Source organism: Mustela lutreola, chromosome 8, assembly GCF_030435805.1.
Source record: "Mustela lutreola isolate mMusLut2 chromosome 8, mMusLut2.pri, whole genome shotgun sequence".
Classification (NCBI taxonomy): Eukaryota; Metazoa; Chordata; class Mammalia; order Carnivora; family Mustelidae; genus Mustela; species Mustela lutreola.
The window spans coordinates 97,640,365-97,653,768 of NC_081297.1; the positions used below are offsets into that span (position 1 = coordinate 97,640,365).

The window sequence follows — 13,404 nt, forward strand, 5'->3', positions numbered from 1 at the left end:
CATTCCATACTCATTTGTTATCTATGAGGCGATAAAGAGCCTGAATAATAGATAAGAATAAAATGCACTATAACATTTGCCTTGTGATGATTTCTCATCTCAAAAACTTGATGTCTCTCCTATTGTCAGGATCATCCAGAGAAGCAGTTTCCACAAGGTCTCGTACGTGCATTTAGTAAACTTAAAGAAGAAGGGTGTGTGATGCTGTAAAACAAAAACCTGGAAATTAGGAGACACTTTTATTTTTTTTTAAGATTTTATTTATTTATTTGACAGACGGATCACAAGTAGACAGAGAGGCAGGCAGAGAGAGAGGGAAGCAGGCTGCAGAGAGCCTGATGCCAGGGCTCGATGCAGGGCTCGATGCAGGGCTCGATACCAGGCCCCTGGGATCATGACCTGAGCTGAAGACAGAGGCTTAACCCACTGAGCCACCCAGGCATCCCTAGGAGACACTCTTAAAGAAAAGGAGAACGGTAGGGAAGGGAAGTGGAAGAGAACTGATGGTGGGGCCCTTACCGAACATCATTTTAGGTATTTTCTAGGTGGAGCATTAAAGGAATAAGAGAGAAATAAAAAATTTATTTGTAACCTTAATTCCTCTGTTGGCTTTTTTCAGGGTACCCAGCTCCTTCCCCCACCTGGCGTCAGGCTGCCCTCAGTCTGCTAACTCTGTGTCTGATGCTGCTGATTGGGCTGGTAACCTTGGGGATTATGTGTAAGTATATTTCATCAAACCCAAGAAAAGTGATTAGGAAATACATTTTTTTTTAAAGATTTTATTTATTTATTTGTCAGAGAGAGAGAGAGCGAGCGAGAGCGAGCACAGGCAGACAGAGTGAAAGGCAGAGGCAGAGGGAGAAGCAGGCTCCCTGTGGAGCAAGGAGCCCCATGTGGGACTCGATCCCAGGACGCTGGGATCATGACCTGAGCCGAAGGCAGCTGCTTAACCAACTGAGCCACCCAGGTGTCCCAGGAAATACATTTATAAACTATGTAAATTCCGTTTGATTATATTATGTAATCATAGCTCCTTCATTCTCCAAGTCTCTAACATAAACAAGCAAGGGCCAGACTTAATTATTATGAGGATTTTGCCCTGAATCCATTTTTTTCTTTTGATAAACCAGACTGGATTATGAAGACAACTTTTACAGTTTTCATTATTGGTTAGAATAAGGAGTTTCTTTTCCGCATAGACACACATCCACTTATTATCCCAGTGGTAAGAAATGGGAGCCAAGGGAGTTGGACTCAAGGAAGATCATGCCGTTTCATTCACCCTGAAGACTTAGTACAAAACTGACTTACCCCTCTCACTCAAGACCATTCTAGTGTAAAAATAGCTTGCCTGCTATAATGGAAAAAGAGATACAATCAAGGAGGAATATTTGCTTGAGATACATTACCCTCTAAGCAGAAAGTTGAACCACCTCCATGTAACAATGGAAGCTTCATTCCCAAGCACAATACCTAAAGAAGAATATTCTTTTGGTTCTGACCTATCATTGAGCCATCAGGGTTGAACAGGGCAGAGAGTCCTGCACTAACAATAAATGGAAGAATGTCTCGAGAATCCATACTCTGTAGGATATTGTTAACCATATGATGGACAGAGTAGTGAGTGGCACAGTATTCCCTTTTGGGGGGACTTGCTGTCAAGAAAGTTTATTCTGTGAATGACACTAGTATCTTCCCTGCTACTTTCATTTATTTTTACTAATGTAGGACTTCATAGATACTTAAAATTTAGACATACCAATTTGGACACATAAATAGGGCCTAATGATATAGCTTGCTCTTTTGGAAAGAAATACAGGGTTCTAGCAGCAGTTACTAATATTCAATAGCTGATCGTTATGAGGATTAGCAGTTGATCTTCTATAATGATGCATATTTTTAAAATGAAGATGAAGAGTACCTGGGTGGCTCAGCTGGTTAAGCCTCTGCCTTTGACTCAGGTCAGGATCCCAGGTTCCCGAGATTGAGCCCCACATCACTGGACTCCCTGCTCAGCAGACTCCCTGCTTTGAGTCTGCTTCTCCCTCTGCCCTTCCCCTGGCTCATGCTTTCTCTCTCTCTCTCCTAAAATAAATAAATACAATTTTTAAAAAAATGAAGATTCATATTCATATTCATATTCATTGGTTCACCATAGAAGTAAAGTTTTTTTTTTTTTTTTTTCTGAAGTGTAGTGTTTTCAGTGAAATGATTCTTAATTTATTGTGACCATGAATCACCTGAACTGTTAATTAAAAAGGTATCTCACAAAACAAACTGAGGGTTGCCGGGGGGAGGGGGTTGGGGAGAAGGGGGTGGGATTATGGACATTGGGGAGGGTATGTGATTTGGTGAGTGCTATGAAGTGTGTAAACCTGGTGATTCACAGACCTGGGGATAAAAATATATGTATATAAAAAATATATGTTTATAAAAAATAAAAAATTAAAAAAAAAAAAAAGAGAAAAAAAAAAAAAAAAGGTAGATTTTGGGATGCCTGGGTGGCTCAGTCATTTAAGCTTCTGACTCTTGGTTTTGGCTCAGGTCATGATCTCAGACTCATGAGGTCCAGCCCCACATCCAACTCTATATTCAGTTTTGAGTCTGCTTGAGATTCTATCCATCCCTCTCCCTCTGCCTCTATCCTGCTTAAGCTCTCTCTCTCTCCAATAAATGAATAAAACCTTTTTTTTTTTTTTTAAAAAAAAAAGCAGATTTTATGGATCCAGAGCCAGAAATGGTCTAGTATAGAATTAAAATCTGCATTTAAAACAAAACCAAATATGTAGGTGATTCTGATAAAAGTGATCTGTATACTATACCTTAAGGTAACTATTGCCTTAAAGGATTCTGTTCCTGTTAAAACAATAATTACATGAACCAACTCCAAACAGGAAGAAGAAAAGTATTCCATTAATGAATGGAAAAATGCTTGGCACTGCTTTAGATGAAATGTCAAAGATATAAAATTATTAATTCATTATTTTAATACAAGTATAATCATATTTAAAATTTCCATAAAATTGTGAGGATGAGCTCCAAACAATGTGGACTAGAAAGGCATCTGGTGTGTTTCTTCTGTGATACCTCTATTATTGGGAGCTACTGGAAAATATTAAGTAACGTGAGAAATAGTTCTGCGTTAAGAATTATCGATGGCAATGATGAGAATGGGAGGATATACGAACTTAGCTCCTTTTATGTCTTGGAGTTTTGCAGACATCTAATGAAATTAATTCAGATTCAGAGAAATTAAGTCAACTTCAAAAAATCATCCACCAACAGCAGGATAACTTATCCGAGCAGCTGAACAGCTACAGGAACATTCCCACCCAGGAGGAGTTCCTCAAATCACAGATCTCCAGTCTTTTGAAGAGACAGGGACAAATGGCCATCAAACTCTGCCAGGAGCTAATCATTCACACTGATTCAGGTAATTGGGACCTACTGGGCAGTTGGGTCCAATCTGTTGGCATTGATCACATGCACGCCCTCATAGCATGAGAAAGGTATGTTCTTTGGTGACCTCTATTGATATCACACTAAATTTATAGAAAACAAGGGGAGATATCAATGTATTTAATATTTTTGAAATCACAGAGGTGAATTTGGGAAGTGCCTTGGAATGATACCAACCTGGATACTTCAGCTTCTTATATTGTGAACTATTTTTAGGTGATTTTGATGTTTTAAGAAGTTAAAAGTAGAGCTTGTAATTCTAAGGCCAGGAAACTGATCCCTGAAGTGAGAATTTCAATCCCTGTTGCTCCAGCCCATAATGGGGAGGGACTTCATTCCCACAGGCTCCTAAAGAATGCTGGGTCTCAGATGCTGTCGTCAAGTTCAATTGCTTAGTTTCTAAAACCTTCCCCGGTCCCCCCAGCATTAATTATTTGTACTAATGGGTGTAATTTCTTTTTCAGACCACAAGTGTAATCCTTGTCCTAAGATGTGGCAATGGTACCAAAACAGCTGCTATTATTTTGCAACAAATGAGGAGAGGACCTGGACTAAAAGTAGGAAAAACTGCATGGATAGGAACTCCACCTTGGTGAAGATAGATAGCTTGGAGGAAAAGGTCGGTTGACTCTCCTTCCCTGGTTAGAGAAATTATTCATATCATAGAAAGCAAAACAAGTGAATAAGAAAAGTGGAAAGCAAAACAAGTGTAGAGTAGGAATTCAATGGATTTTGAATGAGAATTAACATCTTACTTCTGCACTCTGGAATGTGGTTCACACATGACATTGTCCCTGTTCTTCTTCTTAGGATTTTCTGAAGTCGCAGCCATTACCCACATTCTCTTTCTTCTGGTTGGGCTTGTCATGGGACCCATCTGGAAGGAGCTGGGTATGGGAGGATGGCTCTGGTCCCTCTCCATCCTTGTAAGTCTCTAACTGTTGGGGGAGGGGGGAGGAAAAGTAAGCTAAGAATACTGAAAAACCGAATGCTAAGAAAATCAAGGCTAATTTTAAGAATTATAAATCTAGATACAAAAAAAGAGTGCAACACACACGGAAAAGAAAGCGTCAGTAAGAAATAATGAAAGCCAGAGTACCTAATTTTGTGTATGTGACAAACTTATGGGAAGACACTGAAGTTTATCTATTAAAGTTTATTTTTTTGATTTAACAAATAATATTACACTTACTTTGTTCAAAGGGGTATGTAAATATTAGTTCTCTGATAAAAGCACTGTTATATTCCTATTTTATGGATGAAACAATTATGTAGAGAGATTAAATAACTTGCCCAAGGTCACTACTGCCTGAGTGCCAAAGTCAGGACTGAGTGCTTCTGTGACCATGAGCTTGGCCTCTCAGCTCCCCTGGCTCCAACACTTAAAATCCCGAGGGTGGCGTTTATCATAAGAATATATATTAACTCATTTATTTAAATTCAATAATTGTCAGCCATTTTCTAGCAGCAAGTAAGTCTGAATTGATAGATTAGTTTGGTTTTGTGATAGAGATTGACCAATTAGATTTCGTGGCAAATGTTTTACATGTCTTAAAATGAGCTAAGTCTGCCACTTCAAGGTTTTGAAGAAATATTTAATATATTTACAGGATATATGATACTTTGAAAATTACAGTTTTTACAACTATTTAAAGTTATAAAAATAGGTGTTATATTAAAAATACAGAAAGGAACACATAGTCTTATAAAATTCTCTTAGCAGCTACAGAACAAATATTTTGAGGAACACAGTTGTGTTCCTAACTATATTATCCCAACTATATTAAAATGATGTATGATATTTGTACTTTTAATGTAATATATGACATTTGTGTATTACGTGAAATATAAGAGCACTGGTACCTTTCTGGGTGTGATGGGTTTTTCCTCCACCTCCCTTCGCATTAAATTATTCACCTATTCACTTACTCCTTACTTACTCCTTCACTTATTCCTTAATGCTTACTGTCAAAGTTTCCTTAAGCTGAATTATAATCACTCATTTCCATCAAGGTTACTGGGTTTCAGCTATGACTGCCAGTTTAGACAATGATATGTCTATACTTTTCTCCCTGGATATACTTTATCTTCACCCATTTCCCACAATGATATCACGGTTTTTTCTACTCATGCCAATTTCTCACTCTCTAATGTCCACTACTGGTCATATTAAGTCACTGATTCTGGTTTAACTCAAATAATCATGGTGACAAGCACGTGCAAAGTAATAAACACCGGAACAAAAACGACAGTTACTTCTTTTTAACGGAGCAATACTCGGCACGAGATGATTACCAACTAACCTGGGGTATTGCTGCTAGACTGAGGCTTTACAGAACAGGACCAGCATACCCTGTAAATGCAGCTGTTTCCCCTTTGGACTTTAGGAAGATGGGTCCCCTCTCCCAAAGGAGTTTTCATCGTCCCAGGATCCCTCCACTCACTCCTAGTGAAAATATGGAGGAGGGGGTCCCCTGTGGTGAGGTTTGGAGTCTGTGGACAAGGATGCTCTGAGGCTGTGGCTGTCACACTCAGGTGGAAATGAGCTTCAGAATCCCATTCCCTACTGAGCAAGGCTGCTCTCAGCAAGGGCATATGCCAAGGGGAGAGTTTAGTAAGCCCAACACCAAAGCAAAGATACCAGTGTAGCACATTTTTACTCATTTGAGTAAAAAGGCACATCGGAGATTTAAGTCTGATGAGCATAATTTTATACATTAAAAAAAAAGATATCTATTTATTTATTTAAGAGCAAGAAAGCACACAGCAAGCATGGGAAGGGGCAGAGAAACAGGAGAGAGAGAATCTCAAGCAGACTTCCCGCTGAGCCTGAGCCCAAGGCAGGACTTGATCCCATCACCCTGAGATCTTGACCTGAACTGAAATCAAGAGGTGGTGGCTTAACCAACGAAAGCCACCCAGGCGCCTCTGTAATGATATTATTGAAGCGTTATCAATAATTCCTTAGCAGAGGAACTAGGGATCGATATCAGAGTCCCATCTACATCATTGTTCACATTCTGTCTGAATCCCTCTTACTCTCTCCACCTTCCATATAAAATTATGTATGCACAGAATTATATTTGTTCATAATGAAATGTTATAACTTTTTACCCAGAATATGATTTCATTTGTCTGTTTTTCTTCATAAAGTTACAAAGCAAAGAAATTCTGGTACTTCTGATATAATCTGTACTGGGTACTTCTTACCATGGTAATGGAGAGGAGACGAATTCTCAACCCAGATTTAAGTATCCTTCTTAAATAATTCTACCTGAGATTATGATTAACTTGAAATGAAATCCTCAGATTTGCCAGCTTTAAGAACTTTGATAGGCTATGCAAACAGAAGTCTCTCAAAGTTCAGATAACTGGTAACTGAGATCATTGAGTTGTGAGCGAATTTGAAATATGAAATTTGTAATTAATTTTAAGTGGATTAATTTTCAGATTCAGCACTAAAGAGTATGCCCAGATCAATGGATCCAAAGGATGTGCCTATTTTCAAAAAGGAAATATTTATATTTCCCGCTGCACTGCTGAAATCTCCTGGATTTGTGAGAAGATGGCTGCGTTAGTGAAGATTGAAGACTTGGATTAATATGCTTCTTCCAAATTCACCGAGATATAAGGGACTTGGGGTTAAATTCATGTGAAGAAAGAGAAAGCTACCCACTAGAGCCAAAAACATGAAAAAAATGACTGTGTATTTAAACTCTCAGGCAAATAAACTTCACAGAACATTCTCCACTTATCATCTAATGTCTTCTGCTCTGATGTTCTGGTTATTGCTGGGGACCCTGGGTTATAGCCCTTCTCTGGCCCTATTAGTCTATCTCAGCATCATTTCACTGAATTCTCTCTCTCGAATAAAAGATTCTTTTCCTGCTTTGTTATTACATATGCACAAGTGCAAAGGGGGGATATGCAAATGTTTAACAAGCAGAACTGACACAAGACGCAGCTCTGGAATGACATTTGGGAGACCCTAATGTGACAGTGGTCTGGGGGCTTCCGGGGTAGGGATCCTGGTGGCTAGAGCAGCAGCTCTAGCACAGCTCACTGTGCCAAGTGATTGAGAGGAATGTCCTAGTATCTTAACAAATGGTTTGTTTGCACCCGTGTACCAGCTTTGTAATATAGGTGAAGTAACATATCATTTAATATTTGCATTCTCATTTATTTAGACTAAGTCATTTTGAGGTTATTGTTTGGTAATATAGATATTATTAATGGGAGATTATAATCTTTCCATAAATGTTATTTCCTTTAAAGAAATTCTAAAAAATTATTTGAAGAGAGTAGAGCCATTATATTTTACTTTCAAGAACTTCCCTTTAACATAGTTGGTCAGTGTTCCTGCACTTTAGATGCCAAACCTTGTAAATTTGGAGTTCGAGAGATTTTCTAGGACAAAATTACTGGTTTAAGAATAGCAGTGAAGGAGATAGTATTCACTTGCTCCTCATGTAATTACATAGCTATGTATAGGCTAAAGAAAACAGTAAACCAACCTGCAATACTGATTTCGTCTAAATCAGAGATCTAGAATTTATTGGGATCCGAGTTCTGAGCTAAGTGCATTTCAGAATATTTTGAGAGTTCTTTAAAAGAACATTGCCATACGGACATCTAGCAGCCTGTTACACTCTAAAGATTTAAAATTGTGAGCTAATGGACAATTTATATATGCACTGACAGAAAGTCTAGAACAAAGCAATTAAAGTGTAATGTGAAAATTTGGTGATAACTATAAGCAAAATGTATTTAAGCACAAATTTTAAAACAGATAATTATTTCATCATAGTTCAAGTGAACAGACTTTACTAATTATCGTTACAGGATTGAAATAAATATAAGTTACATACACACAGATTTAAAAAGAAGCTTTAGTCTTTCATTTCTTTAGTAGCTTGCTGCCACTCTTTCTCACAAAGATAAAACTATTCATTAAAGGTCAATAGCTCTGCACCTCACTCCCACACATTTCGGTTTTTCCTTATTCCCGTGGGAAAGATCATTTCTTCTTTTATTCCTCTATTTCTAACCATAGAAAGATCTGCTCTTAGTAATTAAAATATCTTTGTTGGTTATTTTGTTCCTATAAAGAGGTTACATGCTGACCCGCCACCGCCCCTGGTATCTTGTGTTTCTTCATTCTTCTCTCATGCACACTCTGACTTTCACACTCAATAAAGAGAACATTTCTATTTCTGACCTCAGAGTGGCTCTGGAATTGGATCAGATCCCATTGCTCATAGAATCTCCCTGCTTTCTTGCCTCCATGATGTCATCCCTAGCAGCCTTTCCGTGGAGGAGTAAACCCAAAGGTCTTCTTGAGAATTCACCATCCTCTTTGCCTGAATAAGTTATCCCTTATTGCTTTCTGGTACCTTGGCTTATAAGACATGGAAAATGACAAGAATTTCTCTCTTATTCTCTCCCTTTTACACAAAATTCCTGGGAGATATCCACCCCCCCACCCCCCACACACGCACAAATGTACTGTCAAAATTCCTGGGGAAAGGCCATGTTTTGTATTTATTTTGGATAACTATCCTTCCCTCATTGAAGACTTATGTGGTTTCCAAACTTGTCTTCATGTAAGATTTATACAGATAGTCCCCCTTAAAAAGACAGATTCCGGGGCCACATGTCAGATCTGTGGACTCAATGACTGGAGGGCAGGACCACAAAAACTGCGAGTTTCACAAATTCCTCTGGTGACTCTTAACTCCGCCTGGGTATTTAACAACGTTTGGATAAAAGACCTCAATACTAGCTTCCTTAAGCAAGTATATTCAGAGGCAAAGATGGTGAAATCATCCTCAAATCAGAGGTTCTTTCTTTTCTGCCTTTAAAATTATTTATTTATTTATTTATTTTAAATTTTTTTTTCTGGCTTCATTGAGTTATAATTGACATATAACACTGTATACGTTTAAGATGTAAAACACAATGATTTGATATGTGTATGTATTGTGAAATGATGTCCACAACAAATTTAGTCAACACATCCATCATCTCAGTGAATGGCTCTTCCTGCAACATCAACAAAATTAGTTTGTCGTGTGTAGGCCAAATTAGGTCAGGGAAGGTCAAAATTGGGACAAAAGTAATTACAAAGCTCAGCTATTTCATTTTCCTATCTTTGTCCAACAACTCCTTAATGAGGAGATGGTCATGGTAGACAGGTGCTTTGCAATCTGACACATCTGGCTTTGTGGAAATAGTTTTCCAATCAGCTGTACACTGGAATTATACTAAGGAGTGTTGAAGATAGGCTAATGCCTGAGATTATCCCACCTCTGAAGACTGACTGAATTGATCAACAGTGTGGTTAGGTTATTGGAAAAAAAAACTTAAGCTACTTTTATGTTTATAATTTTCAGCTAAGTTTGGAAACCACTGGAGTGAGATCATTCTAGTGACCGTTATGTTGGTGCGGGGCTACTGTGTTGGTAAAATAACCAACCCTCCATCGTGTACTAAAGGAGGAAGTGAGCTAGTTCCCTTGGGGAGGATTCCCATGGCATTGAGACAGCGGGCATAGTGACTATTATCTGAAGCTAGGGTCGAGGGTATAATCGAAGCCTTGTGCTGAGCAGTTTATGTGTAAGCATGCTTGTATACATTCACTTATATGTGGAGAAAGACGTGAAGGACGTCTTAGTAATGCTGTTTTCCTCAGGGCAGGTATGATGGTAGTAAAATTGGACAGGAGGAGGACACAATTAACTTTCAAAATTGAGAATTCATTGTGAAGCAGAGGACTGAAGAGGGAGTCATATTTAGCGAGGTGATTCCGAAGCAAATGTAATGCTTCATTCCCCGGGCATGTTAGCCTGCTGCTTGAGTAACTTAAAGTAATAACTTGTTTTTTATCTCTCTCTTTCAAGATATATAAAATATAAATGTAATAAAGTACATTTCCCCTGAGTACTCTCAAAAATATATCTTGGCAAGATTTTCAATAGTCTAGAAAGATGAGGGTTAAAAGTAGAACACATTAGGGTTGATACACACTAAGGGTTTACACATTAAGCCATTTTCAATGGCCCAACAGATCATTTCTAACTTTATTCTGTGTAAATAACCTATGATCTTCTTTCAGTTTTCATAGTCCTGGAGCCCAAGGATCTTGAAGCAATAGGGCTAAATAAAATAGCCACCCCTAAATTAATACTTGTTTTGAGATTACCCAAGGACTCAAGAGAAAATTTGACATGAAAGGATATTTTTTACTATATTGATGACCGGAAGAACTTGGTATTTCTCTAGGGAGTTTTCCTCTATTCTCTGTCTGTAACATGGAGATAGAGAAATTATTTTCTCAACATTCAGGTTCACTGTTAGAGGTGAGAGTGGTGTGTGTTCATAGACACTGTCATAGGCGTAATATTAGAGGTATCTGGTGAGTGCTGTATGTGGAAATACTGAAGAAGGATAGATAATGTAGATTTGGGTGTATTCACCCAAAAGCTGCCCTGTGTTTTCTTCATGTTCTCACTATTTCTTCAGATTGGGATGCATTTTCTATTTGCATATGCAAATGTAACTTCATTTATGGGTATAAATCAAATCTGTATGAATAATAAAATATGGTCTGTAGCTAATGTTCATGCTTACCAGATCTGTTGGGACTACCAACACTTTCTTAAAATTCCTAAAAAATTATGGAGGTGACTATGAAACCAATTGTGATTTAATAATAATAATAATAATAAACTTAAAAATTCAAATACCTGACGAAAAGGCCATCTGTAAAAAAGCACAGGACACATTCTGAGAGAGGATGGGAAGATTAAGTTCAATGTCCCAGTTTTGGCACAGAATTGGGTAATAGACCAGTCCGCAGCAGAGCTGAACATCATCTCCCAGTTTCTCTCCCCAGGTCCTGGAATGGGAAAGTGTCCCTTAATAGAGCAGCAAGCTGACAAGGTAAATCTCTGTTTTAAGGGCCAAAACAAGTAGTTTCTGGGAGGCCAAACATCTATTTTTAAAAAGCCACACCTGGAAAGAATGTGTTCTATTTCTAGTTTGGGGAGGCAGCTGTCTTGGCGGTTTTCCATCCCGAGCCTCTGTGATTATTCATTGCCCGGGTTGGTGCTGGGTTTTTAGGTGGAGAAGTAGTGGAGAAATAGAAGTCATGAAAGACCGGAGGAGGCTTCTAGGCTTCATCGGCAGGAGGCAGTCGACTACCAGTGAGACTAGCAGGTGCGCACAAGCTAAGGAATTTGAAAATTTTGTGGTTTGATATTCTGGATGTTTGCTCCACTTTTAATGAATTACCTCATAATCAGAGAAAGCATAAATCAAGGTTATAGCAAAAACAGCCACCTGTGGACTGTTAGACTAAGAGTCAGGAGAAAAACTTGTAGACATTATGGACTGCTCTTAATCTTCGCCCCCGAACTTGCATAATACTGAGCAAAGGTAATTTATATTGGTATGATAAAAGGAATTTCTAAATTCTTATTAGGTTTATTTGGTAATGATGACAAGTCATGAGTTTCTGGTCTATTACCTAGATTCTCAAGTCTTTTATAATCGTTTTTATTAGAGGAATAGTATTTCAAGTTTGATTTTTTCCCTAAACGATTGGCTTCATCATTCAATCAAGTATTTTATAGTGGAATAGTCAAAATAACCTATGCTCACTAAATCAGATAATTCTCCATAAATACAAAAAAAATGTAGGTACTTTCAAAGGGGGCCAATAACTCCTTTGAAAACATAGGCTCATATATTTTTTTTAAACATTCAAATGTAATGTATTTTATATATTTACATTTTTTCAGTGATATTGTCAACATCATTTTCCACATTTGATATTTTCCTTAATATCTAAAATACCAGAAACTACTCCTTACGAAATTTGAGCTCTAAAATTGTTTTGTATTTTGTACTATAATTTTTTTTTCATGAAACATCATTGATCTTTCCTTTTTTTTTTTTTTTATAAGCATATATTTTTATCCCCAGGTGTACAGGTCTGTGAATCACCAGGTTTACACACTTCACAGCACTCACCAAAGCACATACCCTCCCCAATGTCCATAATCCCACCCCCTTCTCCCAAACACCCTCCCCCCAGCAACCCTCAGTTTGTTTTGTGAGATTAGGCTCATATTTTTGACTCAATTCTTCCGTGATATTTTACTATTTTAATTCAGAAAAACAGAATTTAAAAATATTTTAATTCATGAACTCAATTTACAAACTTGGTTGATCATTTGCAAATGCCACAAAGTTTTATTTTGTTCATTTCTAAGAAATAACTGTGAGTAAGGAAAGGGTTAAGGTCTTAAGGGCAGGGAGAGATAGGAGGCCCTGGCTCCCCTGAACAGGCTCACACAAATCCCAAATGTGGAGAAATGCTGAGGTGTACAAAACCAGAGATAAGGGAACACCTGGCCTAAGATGTTAGGGAGTATTTTATTTCCATTTTTATTATTTTTTGGGATGCAGCTATGTGATAATCACAGAAAACGACCAAACCTCGGAGAATAAGTAAGCCATTAAGGATGTCATCAATAGTCCTTCCTCAAACCAAGAGGGCACAAGAATTTCGAGGCCACAATCTTTCCAGTCACTTCTCAATAAAAGACTGCCAGCGACACTCAGTGGTAACCCATTCAGGATCCCTATCCCTCTAGAGAGCTTTTCTCTTTCTTTTCTGTTCTCACCTTTGCTTAATAAACTTTCACTTCACTTCACACTTTTATGTCCCTGAGATTTGTTCTTGACCTCTCTGAGTCAAGAACTCAGGAACCTTGCAACAATTGTAGCAATAACTGAAAATTATGTTAAAATAAGATTTTTTTTTTAGAAATAAAAGAAATTTTTAAAAAATCTTTTTTTTTTTTTTTTTTTTTAATTTTTTATTTTTTATAAACATATATTTTTTATATACATATATTTTTATCCCCAGGTCTGTGAATC

At 37.7% G+C, this 13,404-nt stretch overlaps 1 protein-coding gene and 1 long non-coding RNA gene across 2 annotated transcripts in view; both read left to right on the forward strand.

The window, feature by feature from the left end:
* Positions 1 to 7,221, forward strand: part of CLEC12B (C-type lectin domain family 12 member B) — an 8,676-nt gene extending 1,455 nt beyond the window's left edge. The window contains exons 2-6 of the mRNA XM_059186145.1: positions 620 to 718; positions 3,212 to 3,425; positions 3,919 to 4,078; positions 4,270 to 4,385; positions 6,910 to 7,221. Of these exons, the coding sequence (XP_059042128.1) occupies positions 620 to 718; positions 3,212 to 3,425; positions 3,919 to 4,078; positions 4,270 to 4,385; positions 6,910 to 7,060 (740 nt within the window). The 3' untranslated portion in view covers positions 7,061 to 7,221. The remainder of the gene's footprint in view (positions 1 to 619; positions 719 to 3,211; positions 3,426 to 3,918; positions 4,079 to 4,269; positions 4,386 to 6,909) is intronic.
* LOC131839063 (uncharacterized) lies at positions 725 to 2,694 on the forward strand. The gene is made up of 2 exons (XR_009356787.1): positions 725 to 2,260; positions 2,482 to 2,694. It is a non-coding gene; the product is annotated as an uncharacterized LOC131839063 (long non-coding RNA).
* Positions 7,222 to 13,404: the final 6,183 nt, after the last annotated feature.